Genomic DNA, 21,992 nt, shown 5'->3' on the forward strand with positions numbered 1-21,992 from the left:
TACATGTTCATGTAGGTTTCAATATACAATCGAATTAATAAAGAGCAGACCCGATTATAAATGGGCTTTTTAATTATTATCATTATGATTAGTTTACTAATTATTATTATAGGCCTATGTTTATGTTTAAGGTTATATCTGTATGTATGGATCTGTGTCTTTGTCTAGCAGCATGTGTCTTCTTGTGTAAGTAGGCCTCCACTGAGAGCCACTTGACACCGGAGTCAAATTCCTTGTGTGTCTAAATACTTGATCGAAATAGCAGCAATATGCCAAATAGTTGTGTTTTCACTTTAACATTACTTTTATGTTATGGCTGGTGTTTAGAGAGCGGAGTGTGTCGTGTGTGTGTCTTTGTATATGCTCTACTATTCCCATAATTTCCCTGAAGGCGCGCACTCCTCACACATTCCTGTAGTAGCTCCTCCCCCCTCCCCCCCTACTGCTGCGACGGTCACGTGTCACCGAATCCACCAATCGGAGGGCCCCACAGCCAGCAGCGAGAGCAGCGGCAGCGTCCCGCAGGTCCTTCTCACAGCTCACTGCTGGGTCCGACTTCGACTGGCGAGAGCGGCGATGGGGGTGTTGTTTTGATTAAAGTTGACCGATTTTTTAAATAGTTTTTTTACTCCCGCATTCTTACGGTGGAACAACAGGATGTTTCACGTGCTTTCTGAGTGTTCAACCGTCGGCTTTTTCGTCTCGTCCACGAGGGAGAAACTCACTTGGGAATGACCGATCTCAAACTGGAAAAAAAGAAGCAACTTTTCTGCCTTACTAGTCAGTAGGCTGACCTATGCTAAGCTAACCCGCTAGCCAATGCAGTAGAACATTCCACGTTAAAAGTCCCACGGGCGTGAAAGTAAACCTAACGTCTCGGGATTTGGTGACTAGATGAGCTTTACGTGCGTCTTCGTAAGAGAAACCTGCCCCTCGGAGTCTCACTTTACCCGGTCGGAGTGGACCGTGCAGGTGCATCTCTTTGCGGCACCTGCGGGAAACTTGGTTGGAGAGCTAACTTTAGCTTGCTCGCATTAGCATAAAGCAGAAGGACTATGTTGTGGACCAGTTTTTCTCTCGTGGCAGAGATTATTTGAGATTGATATGAAGTGTTAGTTTAAAAACTGCGTGTTGCTATTTAACCGTCAACCCATAGAGTGGTGACATTAGCTTTAAAAAAGTATTTTGTGGGCTAACGGTAGCCAGCAAACCTCGCTAGCGAGTAATTGACCCTCATCCACTTGTACCGGAGTGGCGACGTGGATAACGTTGCAGGTCGTGGACGCTCTCTCGCGCTCCCACGGGACTTTGGACACGGACGGTTTTAGTCCCGTCGCGTGGGGCTGCGCGCAGGGAATGCCCCTCTGTTGGCGTGACAGCATGAGGATTTCAAAAAAGTTTTTAAGTTTTTAATTTTGTTCTTAAAAAAAAGAAGAAGCTCTGCTGCACCCTATATGGTGCCGCTACGGCCACCGAGAAATGGATGTCTCGCAGGCCGCTTTCCCAAACGGTGAAGGGCGGCCGTGCGTCTGGACAGACTCCCCCACAGCTCGGACAGATTCCCCCACAGCTCGGACAGACTCCCCCACAGCTCGGACAGACTCCCCCACAGCTCGGCCGTGTGCTCACTCTGCTCCGTTGTGCCCGACTCGGTCTCTGTGGACAGTCGCGTATGACTACGAGGCGAGCGGCGAGGATGAGCTCAGCCTCAGGCAAGGGGACGTGGTGGAGGTGCTGTCCAAAGACGCAACGATCTCCGGGGACGAGGGATGGTGGACGGGTAAAATCAACCACCGGGTCGGGATTTTCCCCTCGAACTATGTCACCTACCAGCCCGCTATTTACCGTCTCCCTGCCACGAGTGGGTCTGCGGGGGCACGAGAGCATGTCCCGACCCCCCCTTCGCAGATCCCCTTCAGTGAACTGGTGCTAGAGGAGATCATAGGCGTGGGTGGATTTGGCAAAGTGTATCGGGGCACATGGAAAGATCAAGAGGTGGCCGTGAAGGCAGCTCGGCAAGACCCGGACGAGGACATAACAGCCACCGCCGGCGGTGTTAGACAAGAAGCGAAACTCTTCTCCATGCTGCAGCACCCCAACATCATCAAACTGGAGGGAGTGTGTCTGGAGGAGCCCAACCTGTGCCTGGTCATGGAGTACGCCCGAGGCGGGACACTGAACCGGGCGTTGACCGGAAGGCGCATCCCTCCACACATCCTGGTCAACTGGGCCGTGCAGATTGCACGCGGGATGCTCTATCTGCACGAGGAGGCCGTGGTACCCATTATCCACCGTGACCTGAAGTCTAGCAACAGTAAGCAAAGATTGAAGTGTGTGCGTGTGCGTGTGTGTGTGTGAGACAGATACATTAAGCACAATAACCCAACTTTAGGAGAAAGTCCTCGTGAGGGAACCATCCACCTGTTGCACATGCAGCCCATCCACCTTTTAGTTATTTATAGTTAAGTGTTGGTAGCATTTCCGGTCTGCTTGAGTAACTTTGTAACATTTTGGCAATTATTTTAAGACCGATCTGCTCCAGACATATCCACATGTCTCACATATAGTAATTGTTTAATGTCATTAATGACATGGGGCATTGTAGGTTATTAGGAAAACATAGTGTTGTCATTACAGCCTAAATTGAGGTTGCTGAAAACTGACAAATCACACATATTTCCACAACATCCCTCTTGCAATGCTGCCCTTTCCTCTGGGTGGATTTAAAGAGGTGTAAATGGTCTGTGGCTGTATGAAGTGGTGGGGGATACCATCAAGAGGATGTGAAATAAAGAGTTTGCTCAGCTGGGCTGCCCCCCCCCCCCCCCCCCCCTCTCCACTCACCCTCCTCATCCTTTTAAAACACACACTTTCCCAGCCCCCTCTCTCCAATCCCAGCTGAAATGTTGTTCAAATAAAGTCAGTGATTTACCAAACACATAACCAGACACACTCGGTCTACACTGTCAGGCCATGTTCCTGACCAACCAGAGCTAATGCCGGAGGTCACAGGGTGAGAAGAAGAAGAAAACTATTCACGCCAGGGTTTAATGTGGTGAAGGAATGTTTGTTTACTCATCAGGGAATGTAGTAGTGAACTGTAGAGGTTTCACAATGGCTGCAGATGTTATAAAATAGATCAGTATTAGCAGGTCTGACTCTTGAGTAGCGTCGCGTAGTTAGAAGCCGGTGCTGTGCTAGTTTCCTTCATGGACGGGCAATTGACAACAAGCCAGCTCACTTTAGTTTCCCAGGACTGAATAATGAATGGACGGGACTCAATGAGAAAAAGAGTCTGAGTCATATACCCACTGACACAGGCTACCCACTTCAACTCAGGTGTGTTTATGTGTGTAACACGACTCCAAACACTATTTCTTCCTTTGTGATCAGACACTGATCATCCCGGGGGCCGTGTGGGGAGAAACGTTGGTGTGATGCCTGCATATCTCAATTTGACACATTTTGAAAGCATCTAACCCTCCTAACTAATGTTGCTGTTCACTTGCAGTATATTCACAGGAAATAGTAAAAGTAAATGGTAGATAAATCTCCCTCCAGACCCAATAGAGTGAGTACACATACGATTAAAACTATCGTTCTGAATGTGGACTATCAGCCATTGTGTCTGGAGATGATTTATCTTAAACAAAACTTTGAAACGATGCATTTGATGTGCATATGGTGCCCCCGAACAGTGTAGATGAGCCCAACCTTATTTTAAATGAAAGATGTGTGTTAATTATAGAGCAGATGGAGAGACGGGATTTAACTGCCATCTCGACTATTTAAGCTAATCGGATGTTTGGTGAACATACACAAACAAACTTCCCCCGAACAGACACAGAGCTGCGAACACCAGTCAGTGTGTTTGTCCTGCCACTCCACTGTGACATAGAGATAAGCTTTAAGTAAAGAGGGAACGTTTTAAATGAAGCTTATGAGAGACCGTTCATAGTGTGCTGATTGCATAGTCGGAGCATTTTACCTGAAGATTGCAGGCTGGTTGAATGTCAGTTTTCCTTCTTGATTTCCGCTGAAGCCAGAGCCCACTGCTACGCTGTTAGCCCCAAAACGAGAGCAAGAAATGAACTCTACCAGCGCTGTTACTATAGTAAGCAGGTACAGTTGCTTGTCCCGGGGTCAGAAGTCTGAACATCTGTGGTTAATATGCTGTGTTATCTAAATAAAGAGAGAATGAAGGAAGCTGTACGTGTTGGCTTTGAGGCAGTGCAGTGAGTTCACAAAAGACTCTCCTGCACATAAACACACACACACACGGCACCCTGTGGTGTGGTGGGTTGTTTTCACAGCAAAAAAAAACAGAGAATATGGCAGCTAAAGAGAAATTGTTGCATCTGCTGGGGAGGGTTGTGTTGGCATCGGGTGTGCGTCGGCTATATGAGGATAAAAGGAGTGAGAATTATCCACACGGGGGGTAATAATGCGTGTTACAATCTGTCACTTCTTTAATAGTTAATTAGCTGAATGTCTTGGTGTGGCTCAAGTTAGTTCACTCCTAAACCAGGGCACAGACAGGTACACAGCTAAACTTTACCACCTTTCACTCAACTACCCAGACCTCCATTTACCACCGTGTACACATGCTGCACACAGACAAACATGCAGCTATTTGATCAATGATTAGCCTGTAAAGTAATATGTTGGAAGTCAGCAAGATTTGTCCAATCTCCTTTTGTGTTTTTCAACCTAATCTGTAAAATCCCGGCCTGCAGGGAGGAATGTTGCTAATGAGGGATAAAAGCTTAACATACGTTTGCACAATGGACTGGTCAAGCAGCGGTTGCTAGGCTACTGTGGCCAGAAGAATGGCTAGGACTCGGAGGGTCTCAAAGCCCTCGTTTTGTTTTGTTCACTTCATATTTAATCTCCCAGAGAGCAGCGGTACTCTTTTATTGCCACAAACTGAGGGGGTTTCCCTTCTTGCTTCGTTATTTTTCTCCTTACTTACCTTCCCTCTCTTGTCCCTTTCTGCTCTCTCTCTCTGTCTCTCTCTGTCTGTCTCTCTCTCTCTCTCTCTCTCTCTGTCTCTCTCTCTCTCTCTCTGTCTCTCTCTGTGTCTCTCTCTCTAAGTATTGTCTGTGTAGCTGCAGCCTTCCATTATCATCTATAAACTACAGTTTACTAATACTGTTCTATTGTTGTGTTGACAAAGTCATTCATTAAAATAAGTTTGGGCAATATAACTAGTTCTGAAATAACTAGCCTAGCATTGTAATTAATGTGGCTCCATGTCAGGCAGACATCACTGTGCTTTCTCAGAGTTGTGATTGCACGTTTAAAGCTCAGAAAAATACACTACAAATATGCCCTTAATAAATACCACATGTCAGCAGAGTCCTATGGTGTGTGCATACATACGTTAGGAGGTTAGTAGGAGACATTTGTTGTTCATTTTGATCTTAATCCTTACTTCCTTTCATTGACCCCGCACTTTCCCATCTCACAATTTTGAGTCAAACTCTCCCTCAAGCTAGGAGTGGATGTTTTCATAGAGCAAAAAAAAAGAAATCCCACTGAAACCTGGCCCTGAGCCAGCATGCATAGTCCACAATAACTTTGCAGTTTCGCATCTCGATGCGTGCGATAGTATGCCAGGAATGTGTGCTTGAACGCAACTGAAACTGATTGAGCTCAGTTTGGAGCGTGTGCAACAGCATTCTCCCATCAATCTGAAGCTATTGTTAGACTTCATCACCGCGCTGCCTCTGTGTTCCCCTCCTCCTCCTCCTCCTCCTCCTCCTCCGTGTCTTTATTCACTCACACATCAGTCTGTAGATCTGTAGTCCAAAAGTCGTAGAATCACAAAAAGGATTTCCTTTTATGTCAGAACACTGAAATAAGTACAGGATACTATGACCTATTTGTTGCAGCAACCAGGGGAAGTTGTAGATGACAACTGCACCTGTTTCCATCTCTATGTGTAGTACACTGCACAAAGTTAAGGTCTAAGTTCAAATATAAATAGGAGGGTTGTTGTTACAGTTGTCATTTTAATTGGCTGATGAAAATGACCCACATGAGAAGGACTGTCCAGACTGGATTCTTCATTGTTTTTACACAGCCATGATTTTGCTCCTTTTTGGAAATTCAAAAATATGCATTGCAAAGATAGAAATAAGGGATGCAACTATCACACATGTTTTATCCTCAAACCCAATTCAGAGACACGGACTACCAGTTCAATACCAGTGCTATCTTATTTCCATGCATCTTCCTTGTCTGCCCGTTGCTGCACCGTTGGGTATGAAAACTCTTGACATAACTGTTGATCTATAAATTAGTGTGAACAACCTTTACTTCTGTGGGAACAGCATTGCAAAAGAGACCTGATTTTCGGATCATAACAAGCTCACTTGCAGGAGAGTTACAGTTCAATTTCATTCTCTTTTTTGTAATTTCTCTGTCATAAGTAGAATCTAAGAGGAGAAGTCGCTAAAGCTCGACGAGGTGTTGCAGAGCAGCTTTTCTCAGGCTTCCCACAATTACCCCCGGTGACACACAGACAGTTACTGCCTGTCTTCTCTCTGACGGGAGAATGGGCAGAGGGGAGAGAGGAGGAGTGGAGATGCTTTCACTGTGTTTTTTATGACCTCTCCCTGACTGCACCTATTGTTGGAGGGCAGGGTGAAAAGGAAAAAGGGCCCACAGCTGAGCAGAGCTGCTTTTCCGGAATCCACCAATCCCCTTCATAGCTCCTTAGCACATTGATAGACGCTAACACAGCAAAAAACGTACTGGCTGGTACACTAACATGTGTCATGTTTTAACCAGCCTAGCTATGGGTTAATTCAAGCCTAAACAGACACAAACCAGGAGAGGAAGAGGACAGACAAAGAGCAAGTGGCCCTCGGAGAGACGTGGCCATGATAGATGGCTTTAGCCAGCCATTAGCCCTGATCCTTTTCCCATCAACCAGAATGCCTGGGGGCACTCGCATTTCAGCCGGTAGAGACGGACCAGTCGGGGAATGTTTCGCTGCCTTGTTTCTGCTTACTACGGGAAGCCCTCTGAAGTCTGTTGGCACAGTTAGGAAAATACTGCCACTGCAAGTTAGGAGGCTGCACTCACAATTCTTACAGAGACCGTGAAGCCTCAGGATTCTGCTTTAGATCATGTTTAATTTGAAACCCCTATAGCAGTGAACCATTTCAAAGTTTGTTTTGATAAGTTGTATCATATTGGAGAACAGTTTTAGACGAGAGTAGACAGACAAAGATTAACTAACGTAACTGGCTCTGTGGTTGTTTGCAAATTCATTGCTCAGCACTAATTCAAGACTTGCTCTTCTTGGATGTGCATGTTTGATATATGTGGAATACTATATTGATATACTGACATATGTGGAATACTTTAGGTATGGATTTAGCTACTTTTTCTTTAATACGGGGAAAGTACTTAACACAAAAATTAACCCAATCTAAGACTATTTAATGTGAATACTGCAAATGGCTTTTAGTTTTAGTTTTTTTTTTGTTTTAATCACAGTTTGTGAAATGTAACTGCTGCAGAGTGTCAGGAAGTTAAACTTGAGGTATTTTTGTTTTGTTGAAGACAGAAGGAATGGTAACGCTTGCCCAAAAAGTGTTTTTCTTTTCTTTTGTACCTTGAGGGGGAAAAGGCAATGGGAAGAAGCGTGGGAGCTGCTTTGAAGGCAGCAGCTCTGCGTCTGATCTGCCCACTGCTCCACCCTGAAGGATGGGTCCGCCTCGAGATCTCCTGTTGGAAAAGGGAACCAAATGGGGGGGGTTGGACTGAGGGTGGGGTCTGCCTTCGGGGCATATCCATCTCCGATTGCGTTACACTGTTAGTCCACTTCAAAACATTTTCCTGTCAAAAGAGGAAGAAAATATAGAATGAGGGAAAAGAACATACTAAGATAGAACTTTTTTTCGATATATTTATTAATATGAACAATAGATTAAAAGCTTCTTTTGTGAATTTAGTGGTTAGATTACTTCGCCCACATGTCTCTAGTATACCAGCAAGTTCATAGATGTCAGTGCATCAATGTATTTGCCAAATCATGAGATGCACAAGCAATAATTAACTTATCAGTACTCCACCTCCAATTGTTCAAAATGTCCTCCAAACAATACCTGAGACCTGATTTTGTGCAACAGCACAACGGTGAAGGCTTTAACATGTGCTAACTTTAGGGTGGGGTTTGGCCTCGGGCTTGACTTTTAGGATTACCCGAAATAGAAGTCAACCAGAACATCTGGTTCTGCTTTTTGAATGCAATTCCATGTATTGTTACAAGGCTAGTTGTTCTATTTGAGTATTTAAATCACATGTAGACATAGTTGAATTGTTTTGATACAGAAGTCAAATGTAGAAATCGTCTGAAACCAGTGACACGTTTAAAGAATAACCTCTTTTTTTTTTTAAATGCCTGCTACATGCTGTTTTCACAGCTGTATCTTTCTGCCAGGGACTCGTTGGCGGCTCTCACTCCTTCTTGGGAGGCAGACCATTAAATTAACCAAATACAATCACCAAAATCGCCCCCAAATCACACTGCTGGCCTTGGGTTGTCTTTTCCTATATCTTCGGGGTCCTGGAGAAGGTCTCCAGTACACCACAGCCACCAAAGTAGCATTCTGTAGTTCTTTCTTGCCTCCAACGACGTGACGTCACTGTCACGTCACTAGATGAAAATAGAACATCAACAACAACATTATTTCATGTGTCAAATTGTAGTAATTCTGCTGTTTGAACAGCGAAAGTTGATAACGGATGTCAGTGTTGTCTCGGGATGTTTCGATGTTGAATGCATTCAGAAAACGAGAGCATAGATGCAGATTGGTAGAATAACCTAAACATGTAAATAATACACTTTATTTCTATAGCACAACTCATGCAGACAATGAAACACTAAGTAGCTCGGACGAAGGCTTTAGTCCAAGACTTTGGGCTTTTTATAATCAGTAATTAATTGAGCAAATAAATGGCAGGTTAACCAATATTGTAAGTAATTCTCAGTTGCAGCCTCAGTTGCCTGTTTTGTCTACCGAGTGAGGTTTAAAGGTGTTTATGTAGCGTCACGTCAGCATGGAGTCATGTAGACGGGAGCTAGGTCTTTTATCAGACATTTCTAGAGGGCTGACACTGAAGTATCATGGCGCTACAAAGAAAGTATTTGGCATGATATTCTATCGGCCAATCAATGCAGAAGGGGCAATCCCAAAAGCTCTGTTCTTCTAGGTTGTGTAACTAACCCATCGTAAGTCATTATAAACCTACAGAGCCTGTTGGGAGGAATCTATGGAATCACAGAGCGGGAGCTTGACAACAGGAAGTAGGAGTATATCATTGGTCTAGTGAAACCTGTTTGTAATGGAATTCCTATTGTTGCGGCCCGGGTAGAGGATCCCCTCCGTGCCTGTGGCCAGTAATGGCACCGCTACCCCTGTTATCAGTGGAGACCCACAGGAGTCGCACTGCAGTCTGTGTTCGTTGAGACGATGGGTCACGTGAAATAGTTGCTTTTCTGTTGTAGTAGAATGCAGTTGAGCACACAGTATTAGCTGTGTGAAATAGTAGACTTGTGTTGTGTTGCATCCGGGGCTGCAAGTAATCATTCATATTTGTTAATTGGCAATCGATTGTTTGGTCTTTAAAAAGCCATAGAATAATGGAAGCTTCCTAAATCTAAGTTAACATATGAAATTGCTTGTTTTGTCTGACAATCGTAAGACACAAAAGCATGTTTAGTTTTGCATCACATAAAACAAAGACAAATGAGCAAAACTGGTGAAACTCTGAGAGCTGGTTGTGTTACGTTGGCCATCTTTTGTGTATGGTCCTTGTACGCTTTGATAGTTGAGCTCAGTCTGCGGCTGCAGCGACTCTACTTCAGCCAGCACAAAGCCAGCACAAAGCCAGCACAAAGCGCAGCACGTTGGGTCTAACACGTAACGGCAGAAACAGAAAGTTTGCTTTCGGGGTCAGACCCTCTGTGCTGGGGTTTGCGTTGGCTGAAGTAGAGTCGCTGCCGCTAGAGCTGCCGCACGCTCTACTGCAGGCGAAGCAGCAAGTATGAGGCAAGAGTGCAAGTTGTGTTCTCATTTGTTCTACTTTGGATTTAATCAAATAACCAATCAAAACATACACGGATCATGGATGTATTATTCTCTGGACTGAGGGCAGAACAGCGCTGCCGTGACTCACTTTCGCCTCTCGAAGAACGAGTATGATTAGAGAGTACGGGCCGGATCCTGCAGGTCGGCGGTGCACGTCTCTGCAGCACAAAACATTGACCTACTTGGCATAACGTCAAAACCGTTACATTCTTTTGATAATGTTAGTTTTCTGTCAATAAACCAACAAATGAATCAACACATCTTTTCAGCTCTGGTTGCTTCTTAAACACTGTCAAATTGTAACAGCACAGTTTAATGAACCCTGTTGTGCAAACAATATGATTAACATTAGGCTCGATAGAATGCATGTATGAACATCTTCACTTGAAAGTTAAGATGTGTAGTTAAAGCCTTATTTATCAATCACTTCTACACAGTAAGTAATATATAAGTATTTGGTATCAGTATAACACTGAAAAAGTGCAGAATTTATGGGCAGTTATGGGAGTGGGCATAGCGCTACATAAAGTAATTCTGCATAATTTTTGTTTCAGTTTTCTGAGTCTGAGTTTTATGAAGATCTCTTCTTAAAGTCAGAAGATCACTATGCGTATTGTAGGTACTGTACCGTCTCAAGATGGTTAAAAGCACATAAATGTAATATAGTTTCATGTTTGCACATGACTGTGATTGAGAGGTGTGTGTGTGGGTGGGTGTGTGTGCGTACGTTTTGGCAGATTTTAGTTTGGCACTGTTGGACTGAGGAAGTCCAAGGTCAGTGTGATAATACAGCCAACGCTGTGCAGCTGCTCCGTTCAAGTAATACTTGCACCCACAGATCACAGAGCCTCTGTTGAAAGCTGTGAACAAGTAGCCTTCAAACTGAGTCGTCTTTTTGCTACAGTAGGTGTTCGCTTCCCACGGGAATATTAGCACAAGAGTTTATGTGTCAGCAGTACACTCCGGTGTTTTGTTTATCCTGACACCGAAGTGCCTCTGTCGAACCACTTAGACTCTCAAGTTTAACTTTCTGTAGAATCAGCTGATGGGACACGTTCACTCTGACCTGCGGTGTTCAGACTGCATGTAAATAATGAAATGGGACAGTTTGTAATGTGAGGAGATCTTGGCAGAGTAAAAAAAAAACATATATAAACAAATATAATACCAAGAGGATCAAAGAGTGTTGGCTTTGGCTGCTTGTTCTTGTCAGGGAGATAACAGGAATATTAGCCAGCACATGGAGAGCGGCTAAAAGCTTAAATACTCAACGTCTTGTTGACTCCTGTGTGTATTCATGTTAACTCCTGTTTGCTCTGCTGAACTGAAAATGACTTGCTTGCATGTATTTAATGCTATTTCTGTGCGCTTTACTTTAGCGTGTTTAACTCTAAATCTCTCGGTTACATTTCAATAGTTTTCACCTGGATGTGTCCGTTTAGCTTCAGCTGAAACAATCGATCAGTCGATGAACAGAAAATGAATCTGGAACTAATTTAATAATCGATTGTTTTTCATTTCTTTCTTTCTTTTCTGTTTCATCTTCACTATCTGGAGAATTTGCTGTTTATTGTTATAATTCATTTGAAGTATTCTAAGTTTTGGACTGTTGGTCGTACAAAACAAGACATTTGAAGACGTCACCTTGGGACGTTTTTAACTATTTTATGAATTATTTTTACAATTAATCAGAATAACAATTATCAGCAGAAACTCCAATGATAAAAAAGAATGAATTGCATCCCTACGTTTTACACCAATATGTCTCTTACAAATTTTTGTATATTTTAAGTTATACTAAGTTATAGGCATTATACTCTTTGATTTATTTTCTTTTTGTGCAAATAAAATACAGAAAATTCTTTATTTTCTTGCATTGTTGCATTGTAGCATTGTAGCATAGAGTAGCAAACTTAATTCTAGTTGTATGATGACTAAATGGAATTGGAGTAACATGTATCTCACTGAGTTGAAACTGTTTCAAAATGAAAAGCATCTGTTTGTGTAAGAACATGTAAGACGGTAAATAACATAAACGGGTGAATAAACTTGACTTCGCACGTCGGTGGGTTGTGGCTTCGCTGGGGCTCTCGGGCCAGGTGTCGTGTTACAGGCAGGTTTGCAGGGTTGCGTCTGTCTTTAATGTGTTAAACAGTTTTAGGACCTGAGGACAGGTGCTTTGTGGCGCTGTCAGCCTTCTGTTACTACAGTGATAAATGACCTGCATATCTCGGTTGGCCCTGTTGAATATCGACTATCATCTCCTCACCTGCACGGCCGTATTTCTCTCTCTGTCCCCCGCTCTTTGTATCTCCCTTTTCTCCTTCACTCGTCGTCTTTCTCCTTCCTCCTCTAACACCCCCCCCCCCCCTCCTCACATCTGTCACTTTCATCCCAACCCTCTCAATCACTCAGCGCTTGTTATGCCCTCTCCCACTCCCAGTCTCGTCTATGGCCGCTCTCTAATGTATCCCTCTCTCTCTTCTCAGTTTTATTACTTGAAACGATTGAGAATGACGACATCGGGAGAAAGACCTTGAAGATAACAGATTTCGGCCTTGCCAGGGAGTGGCACAACACCACAAAAATGTCAGCTGCAGGCACATATTCCTGGATGGCCCCCGAGGTGATCAAGTCATCTCTCTTCTCCAAAGGCAGCGACGTCTGGAGGTATGACAAATGACACACCAGACGCAGAACCCAATGACACAATATGATCTACTAACGCATTCGTCTAACATTATTACTCTCTCCTTCACTTTCTTTGTGTGTGCGTCAAACACCAGCTATGGAGTCTTGCTGTGGGAGCTGTTAACAGGGGAGGTGCCGTATCGTGGGATAGACGGCCTGGCTGTTGCTTACGGTGTGGCAGTCAACAAGTTAACTCTACCAATCCCATCGACTTGCCCCGAACCCTTCGCCAAGCTCATGGAAGGTAAATGTGCAACATAATTGTTGCAAAAGAATAATAATGTAAGGCTTGTAAGTTACTTAAAGTTGCGGTATTAAATCTTATTACGGAAGCCAGAGTGCTATAGACAGAACAGTTAAAACAATGAACTTCGTCTTCAGTCTCAGCTGAATGAAATGGGACGACCATTAAACCTGCCTGTTCTGTAGCTGGTGGTTATGTACCTTTTGTGTTTTAGTTACACTATGTGTGGTAGTGGACGTGTCTGTAATCTTTACATCTCAATGTGTGTGTCCAGAGTGCTGGGACCAGGACCCCCACGTGCGTCCCTCCTTCTCCTGCATCCTGGAGCAGCTGTCGGCCATCGAGGAGGCGGTGATGGCCACCATGCCCCAGGACTCTTTCCACAGCATGCAGGACGACTGGCGCGTGGAGATCCAGGAGATGTTTGATGAGCTCAGGACCAAAGAGAAGGTAGAGCAGAGCGATGAAACACAAGCATCAATATTACTCCGTACTCACAACACCAGGTTAGAGTGGGCACTTAGAAACCTGACATACAGTTTATGTAGCCGACCTTCTGTCCTTCTTGTACTGTTCTCGACGTTTGTTATTTTCCAGCGATGATGCATGTTGACTAATCTACTATTGAGATTAATCTAACCATGCAGAATCGCTTGGGGCAGCTTTTTATGGACTTAATTGGTTACTTTCAGTGGAAAAGCTAATCGCGCGTTAGACAAAAAGTGTTATTAATGCCGAGGTGCTTTAGCGTACTTCCCCTTGTTAAGACCTTAATCTGCTTCCTGTTTAAGTCTCCCATTGCTGGCTTAAAGAGGGGGGTTAATTAGTGTTTGTAGAAACAGCCGGATCAGCACAAAGAGCTAAGTCAACAAATGGAGAACTGAATGACACGGACACTAAAAAGTTTTAAGAGACTTAATTAATGCCTTTTATTTGATAATTATATCTCTTATTGTATTTTATATTAATGTATTATAACTGTTCAGTTATGTTAAACCCACATTTTTAACATGTACCCAATTAATCACTTAAACACTCAACTGAACCTGCACCAACTCATCATGACGTAGAAGCTCTATAAAGTTTGTTTAATGTGTCAAACAGCCATAAATCACAAAAAGAAAGAAATACAAATCTTTGAGCATCATCTCACATTTTCCCATCGCAAATTTCACAAGAGTTCCTGTAAAGGTCCCGCAGTAATCTGTGTCTCGGTGGGTGGCTGAAGTGGCTTGACTGTAAAGCTGCTTTATGTAAGTCATCCAGTAAGGATTATCATTACTCAGCTGAGAGCAATTAAAGAGAAAATGGGGACCGGTTAGCTTTGTAATGCAGCCTGAAACAGCAGGCAGTAATCTCCTGATACCAACTTGTTATAGAAGGAGTTATTTAACACTCCTGCCTGCTTATTGTTGTATATCTGCAAGAGCTTTTCCCTTGTTTTATGGGAAGTCTTCCTACCTCCTTCTCTTCTGTCTTACAAGAGAATTGTGTCTAAAAACCAAACAAACAGTCTTCACTCTAGCCTTGACGGTGTGTCGGTGTTCCCAGGACATTGTGGCAACAAAGGTCTGTCTGCCGGTTTAACTATATATGTATCTTGACACCTGGTTCCTCCAGGAGCTACGTTCCAGAGAGGAGGAGCTGACTCGGGCCACCGTCCAGCAGAAGTCTCAGGAGGAGCTTCTGAAGCGTCGGGAGCAGCAGCTGGCAGAGCGGGAGATCAACGTGCTGGAGAGAGAGCTCAACATCCTCATCTTCCAGCTCAACAAAGACAAGCCCAACGTGAAGAAGAGGAAGGGCAAATTCAAGCGTTCCCGCCTCAAACTAAAGGATGGAAACCGCATCAGCCTGCCCTCAGGTGAGTGAACACACTGAACAGCTGTTTCATATTGAAACTGGTGGTCTTCTTCTCTGTTACTGAGACCTAACTTTGGGTGAATGAGATGTTCACTGACAAAGCCATGTCTAGTGAGTAGGGGTGTCACAATTCTCCCAATCCACATTTTACTTTGGGGATAGGGCTCCACTGGTCGCTCCAGTCTCGAAATCTTCTGCAGCCTTCAAACTGTAGTGACTTCAGGGAAAAACAAGAGATTTTACAGTTCTGTTGTTCCTCTGTCATCTCCGACTCCGGCCGTGGCCATGGTGTCTCAAAAAATGCCGCTTTTTTACCTGTAGGCTGCGTTTGTGTTGTCTTTGAAGTGCTTTTCTTTTTTCTCGCACGCAAGAGGGCGGGGATGAAGAGAAACAACACTGGGAGAGTCAGAGAATCCTACTTTTGACTTTTAAGGTCGCAATTGAAAGCTCATTTTGAGCGTTTTTGATTTAGAATCAATATCGTGACCCCGCCTGCTATTCTGAGATTGTAATGACCGTATCTGTCGTGATGCATTTTGCAGACTTCCAGCATAAGATCACCGTGCAGGCGTCGCCTTCCATGGACAAGAGGCGCAGCCTTCATAGCACCAGCTCCTCTCCTCCCAGCAGCCCCACACTCATCCCCCGGCTACGAGCCATCCAGCGTAAGTTCTGTCTGTTTGTTTTTTGAAATTTTCCTTCGTGTGTCTCCTCCACCTCTGTGTCAGTGTTTCTTGTGTTTGTGGTTCAGTATTTCTTGGCCCGCATTAAGTCAAATCTTCTTCTATAAATACAAAACTATTCTGAAGAAATCGCATCAACTCTCTGAGAGTTTCATGGGAACGGGAACAGAGTCACAATGACCAGAGCCGTGTGAACGAAAGCTCCCAGAGCCACAAGCAGTCAGACAGTTGTTTGAACAGTTTGATGATGTCGTTAGTCACGCACTAACGCCCTCGCAATAACGGGAACAAATTCCTCTCCGGCATTTACAGTAAAGGCTGGTATTCAGACATGGAGCGCAGATTGTTGCTCAGAATCTCTGGACTGCAATTTATTAAAACAAAAATGTTTTCATGTAGTATGTCATAAAAAAATCTTTAAAAACTTCATATTACAGCATCACAAAAAGTCCCAAAAATGTCGTAGTATAGTTTGTCATTAAAAAAAGTCAAGATATAGTTGTGTTGTATTTATTGTATTGTTTTTATACTGATATTGACCTGTGTAAGCGAGGAGCAAGTCAACATAACTTGTGTCGTTTAGCTCATGTTGGTGAGAGGTAACGTGTATGTTTCCCTCCTCAGTGATGTCCCACATGCAGAGGGACAGTTTGTATGTTTACCAACAGGATGTTGATCTGACCAGCGAGCTCACAACCTCGAAGAAAGGCAAGCTATCGGCTTCCCACATGCAGCGCGTGAGGCCAGCGGCACCGAGCGCTGCATGTGATGTTTGGCTAATGAAAGGGTTTGATGCCTAACAGCTTCCATCAATGGGGATTATGTTTGATGATTGACGAGGTTTTCCTGATGTGTGGATTTTAACAAGACTTTGGGGTTTGCTGGTTGTTTCACAGGTACTCTTGATAACTACTATGAGGTTTATGCCATAGACTTGGGCCAGCACTCTGTTCATATTTGAATCCTCTTATATTATGTGGTTTGAATTAAGTAATAAAGTAGTAATCAAAAAAAGTGGTAGTGCTGTTAATTTGCACTTTTTACTAGTTTTGCCCTCGTCTGTTGCCCTCACAACTTCACAACGACTAACCTACAGCTATAAGAAGCTTTTATAACAACTTTCGGGGTTTTATTTTATGCTTTTTGGTCTTTTGATTTCACTTCCAGGAATGAATTTACATTGGTGATATTTTCTAGTATGAATAGAGTTTGTCACTTATTAAAATAATTAAAGGTTTATATCAATCCAGTGTATAATGGCCTTGAAATAAACTTTTAAGAGAGAACACCCATGAGTTATTCTTTGATATTTAAACTTTTTAAGTACTCTACTATTTGGAGACAAAGAATAATTACTGGGGTTCTACAGATGGCATAATATCTGTTTTAATAATCTTACTAACATGTCTACACCAGATTCTCTCTCAGGGTTGTGGTTTCGCTTACAACACCCTCTTGCAGTTGTTTTGGGTCTCTGGTAACACTTGTTGGTCGCTGTGTTAACAGTTACCCAAGATGAGAGCAACCGCACATGGGGCCGTAGCACCCTCTTCAGGCCAGAAGAGTTTGAAGACGTGAAAAAGGGAATCAAGAAGAAAGGAAGAACCTGGGGTCCCAGTTCAGTACAGAGCAAAGAAAGACCTGCTGCTGCTGAGAGGTAGATTGTACACACACACAACAACAAGCTAGTATTTTGTTCAATCATGATCTCAGCGTGGAGACCATTTGGTTCCAGTTCCTAAACAACTTAACCACATCCTCATATCTTAATGTTATCCTCGACTGCTCTCTATCTTTTATACAGTAAAATACAACATAAGGTATCACACACTTTCTACTACAAATGGAGATAACTTGTACTTCATGTTTTCAGAGTGCGTCCTCTGTCAGACGGCAGTAACCCCTGGTCCACCAGCCTGGTCAAATCCCAAAAGTCTGTCCCCCTCTCTGCCCTGTTTGCTGAACAAAGTGAGCCGAATTGTTTTCTAAAGTGACTAATGAATGTTGTTTTAAAGTACTTTGAGTGCTTGTTTACTTGTCAGATTTTGAAATTGGGTTTAATATCCCTAATCTTCCTTTTACGTCTATCAGACAAACACAATTAAGTACATTTTTGTCAAGTGGCAGGTACTCTTAATTATCTGGTGTTGCTTGTTTTGTTCATTTATTGATAATGTCTGATTCCCACTTCTGTGTTTTCAGCGGGGGCCGGTAAAGATGAGGCGTTCTCCCAGGAATGTCCTGACAGCAGCTCCAAGCCAAAGCAGCTCAAGTTCCCCAACCAGGTGTACATCGATCTACCTCTGTGGAGGGACGAGCAGCAGCCTCAGAGCCCCGCTGGGCATTGTGGGTCGGGAGATTCTGCGGTTGGGGCAGCAGGTCAGGGTGGCCCAGCAGAGACCCCAGAAGACACCACCACATCCACCTCGTCCACCTCCACCACCCCACAGGTCACCCCCACCAACAGCCTGAAGCGGGCGTCGGCTCGCCGCAAGACCGACTCTGTGCTGTATGGCTGCGGCTCGTTGCTGGCTTCCATTGTGCTCGGTTATGACATTAGGGAGGCTCTCAAAAACTCAGCTCCTGGGGAGGATTGCGAGCCCCAGCGCGAGGAGAAGGAAAAGAAGAAGAAGGAGGGTCTGTTTCAGCGTGCGACACGCTTCCGCCGCAGCACCTCACCACCGGGTGGTCGCTCCCGCAAAGACGAGGCCTCATCAAACCACACCGCCACCCAACCTGTCAATCTCATCTCCATGTCCGCCATTATGGAGTGCAACTCCACCAAGAGTCTCTTACAGTCTGAGGCGGACGCGTCACAGTCCAGGCCGGGGAAGGTTGAGCTTGCGGCCGCCAATCATCTCACGGAGTCGCCCAGACCCGGCGAAGCGGCTGCTACAGAAGGCCAGAATAACAGGACTGCAGCTAACACACAGACACCACCGCAAACCCAAAGCCAGCCAGCTGAGCAGAGCAACCACAACACAGGAACACGTCTACGCAGAAAGAAATACACCACCAACCACATTAGTGAGTAACACCAAAAAACAGGGGTACGGGAAGTAAGCTTGTGTACGGTTTAAAAAAAAAAGAAAATACTTATGCTCCAAAAATGTATCTCCCCCATCTGTTTCCAGCCAATGGCCCACCCACTCTGCGTCCTCCAGCCTCACAGAAGAAGCAAGAAAAAGAGCAGGATGGACTGTCGGAGAAGCCTTCTGGTGGGGAGGCCTTCTCCAGACCACGGCCAGTGTCGTTCCGGGCCAAGCCACATACCTGGGCCCTGCTGCGAGGGCGCAACAAGAGCTACTCGCTGGGCCACTACTCCGGAGAGAAGACGGCCCAGAACCTAAGCGTGGTGCTGTCCTCGGACGTGGGGACGGGCTGCTCCCTACTGGACATGGACACGGAGGGCCAGAAACGGGACTGCACTGTGCCGCTCTGCCGCATTCAGAGCTCCCCGGGACGGACCTCCGTTTTTGAGCTGGAGAAAGAGTTTCTCTCTTAGGAGCCTTCAAAAAAAATGACCTGCTGTGGTCATAGTTCATCCCATACAACCAAGAGTGTTTCAGAACATTCAGACAGAATATTTGGCCTAAAACTCCTGGAGGGTTTAGAACCAGGCTGCCCCCCCCCCCCCCCTGTTTTTTTAAAAATGTTCTATAATATAGAACCCAGCTTTGCGTTAGTTCTAGAACATAGTGACGTCAGTGTTCTAGACCAAGTCTGAGACTTCCAGCAGACACCTGTGTCAAAGGAGTTGTAGAATGTGCGCCCTCATCTCAATTCAGTTCAGACCAAAGACTCGCGACGGGATAATGTGAAATTCGCAAATACTTGCAATGCGCCAGTTCTGCAATATTCTGAAATCTGTCAGTTTACACCGATGCGGCTAAACAGTGGGCACCTTCGTGCCCAAGTGCAACAGGGAGTGGGTGCACTTGACTGCCATCTAGTCGCGCTGCAGCGTTCATGAGCCCGCGATGTCCTTTCGTGCACACAGCAGAAACTAACCATCGACTTGTGGCGGTAAAGAGATAAAAATACACGCTCTGTGCAGAGAAAGTACTGCCAGCCGCTGATTCAGACAGGATGAACATCTGAGGCTTAAATAACGTTGATCATATGGGTCATATTGTTTATCTAATACGCACGTGCACTTCGTTTACAGATCCGATGGCCTTGATTAGTTACCAGCTATAAACTAGTTTTCCTCTGCGTGAAAGCGTCTGAGATGGTAAATGTGAGAGAGTTGGCAGAGAGAAAGGATGCGACACGGCTGTTCCGCAAACAAATTGATGAGGTCATCCTCTCTTTCCTCCGACCAACTGACCGTTTGTAACCGACTCGACCGGCTTGAATCGAGCCGAGACGGCCGCTTCTCCTCCCTGCAACAGTTTTGTCTCGTCGCACATCTTTGGTCTAGACTGTGACTTCCACACTGCCTCGACTCGTACTAGAAGCCACATTTACAAACCTGAGCAGAGCACGCCGACTCAGCAGCTCTTCCTCTGGTCACGCGGATGCTCGACGGCCATCTTTGTTCGCTCAGCTCTTCCTCCCTTTTTGTTACCTTCTTCCTTTTCCGTTCTGTCGGTGCAGCTAAACGTTGACCGCTGCTGCAGCTTTCGCAACACAATACCCTCACCTTTTTATTTATATATATATTTTTATAGGTAATTTAATATGAAGAGACTTGACCTTACCTTTTAGAAACCAGCAGGACATACATTCCATGTCAGTTTCAAAGTTGTGCGATCACGCTTTTAGATTTTTTTTTTGACTTGAGAATCATGCATGCATGTACCCTTAAAATGTTGAACAAAAAAAAAAAACAATGTCTTGTTTGTAAATATTTCTTTTTATCCCATTATCAGCCTAATGCTGACAGCGGTTTCGTATTGCATATATGCTGTTTTGTGACTGTGTTTTTTTAAAGTGAGCGATGCTGCAGTACCGTTTGTGTTCCAGGGACCGGTTACATACTGGATCGTAGCAGGGATGCAAGTATGTCTTCTCCCAGAATGTCCTAAAGATTTTAGAGAAGCAGGTAGAAAAATACCTGCAGAGCAAACATTCGTTTCACTTAACTGTTGAAATGACTATTGTAGTCATGTGTTTGAAAGTATTTATAGAACAACATTTTTAATATTTCCTGTACTGCAGCCGAATGGGGGAACACTTCAGCCACCAATGTTTATATCAGGAAAACCTGCCCCAAATGAATGAATTTATAATCTAATCCCCCCCCCCCCCCCAATGACGGCTGATTAGCTGCAACTGCAGTGCCACAGCACAATCTCAGATTTAAAATTGTTAAAATGATTAATGCTCAGCCGGGAGTGGCGACACGGGAGGATCTTGTTTAGAGCATTGGGTGCACAAAGAGCAAACAGACGGACCCTGTGCTGTCAATACTAGTTTATCACTTACTCATCTTTATCATGTGCGCAGTTTTGCATAAATGAGGGGTTTTTTCTCCCTTTTTTTTTGCTTAAATTTCCGTCTCATTAAGGTCAGGAAGGTCTGGAGACATTAGAGGACATTTAGTGAAATAGAGTGAAGACACGGTTTCATTATCATAATGTAAACTTAGAGCCAGTTGTTTGTTGTTCTGAGTCGTCGTCTCCGGATCTCTGTGAACTTGTGAGTATGGCGGTCACAAGTTCACAGGATACTCACTGGTCACTCCCGGGCCCGCTGTTAAAAAAAAAAATGAACAAATTAACTTAATTTTGTTACTTTTGACTGATGACTACCCTCGTAGTCCCCCCCCCCCCCCCCCCCCCCCCCCCCCCCCCCCCCCAACTTGTTATCGCTGTCTCAGTTCAGTCTGTTTTTGAGAAGTTCAAAACAAAGCTCATTTACAGTGAGATGTGAATTCTCAAATGGTGTAAATATATTTGTATTTCCTGACGTGTGTATCACTGTGGCATCTTATGATGCTTTAGAATGGGAAGTATCCCGTGTTCTGTATTTCATGACCACTGACTGTCAAACAACACTGTAAAAGCCTTACTAATAATAATCAAGCTGTTAAAAGGGGCAGTTTGCAAGCCAAGATATCACTGGATTTACTCATTTTTTTTATGAATTAAGGTTAACTGTAAATACCATAATGCACTGGTGCTGTATATTCCCCCTTTAAAATATTGTGTTTCTGTTAGAAGCTGAAGTCTGCAGTTTGTCGCCCACAGTAACAAAGCTAACGAAAAGGTTTTGTCTACGAGGGTTAACGATGTCTCGACATACCCAAAAACATTCCACTACGTTTGACAAACTGCAGCAGGAATATTGGTGATACCGGTTATCAATAAGGTGCATTCAGGCTTCGGACCAAATTCAACTCTACCAGCACTAAGGCCTCGATGTCCGCAGGACCAAAACCACTAAATGAACTAGCTGCTAGTG

At 44.4% G+C, this 21,992-nt stretch overlaps 1 protein-coding gene across 1 annotated transcript; it reads left to right on the forward strand.

Moving 5' to 3' along the window:
* The first annotated feature begins 594 nt into the window (after nt 1-594).
* On the forward strand, nt 595-21,273 carry map3k21 (mitogen-activated protein kinase kinase kinase 21). Its single transcript, XM_079168876.1, has 11 exons — nt 595-2,314; nt 12,596-12,776; nt 12,893-13,041; nt 13,316-13,491; nt 14,662-14,902; nt 15,444-15,566; nt 16,209-16,292; nt 17,091-17,241; nt 17,458-17,552; nt 17,787-18,611; nt 18,719-21,273. The coding sequence occupies exons 1-11, from the start codon at nt 1,480-1,482 to the stop codon at nt 19,087-19,089; spliced, it is 3,231 nt and encodes a 1,076-aa protein (XP_079025002.1). The 5' UTR covers nt 595-1,479; the 3' UTR covers nt 19,090-21,273.
* The last annotated feature ends 719 nt before the right edge of the window (nt 21,274-21,992 follow it).

The sequence above is a fragment of the Pholis gunnellus genome, assembly GCF_910591455.1.
Source record: "Pholis gunnellus genome assembly, chromosome: 11".
NCBI lineage: Eukaryota > Metazoa > Chordata > Actinopteri > Perciformes > Pholidae > Pholis > Pholis gunnellus.

Coding starts and splice junctions, on each gene's coding strand:
- map3k21 (XM_079168876.1), top strand. CDS start 1,480: ATGGATGTCTCGCAGGCCGCTTTCCCAAACGGTGAAGGGCGGCCGTGC. Junction 2,315..12,595: donor TGACCTGAAGTCTAGCAACA/GTAAGCAAAGAT, acceptor CTCTCTTCTCAG/TTTTATTACTTGAAACGATT. Junction 17,553..17,786: donor TGCCCTGTTTGCTGAACAAA/GTGAGCCGAATT, acceptor CTGTGTTTTCAG/CGGGGGCCGGTAAAGATGAG.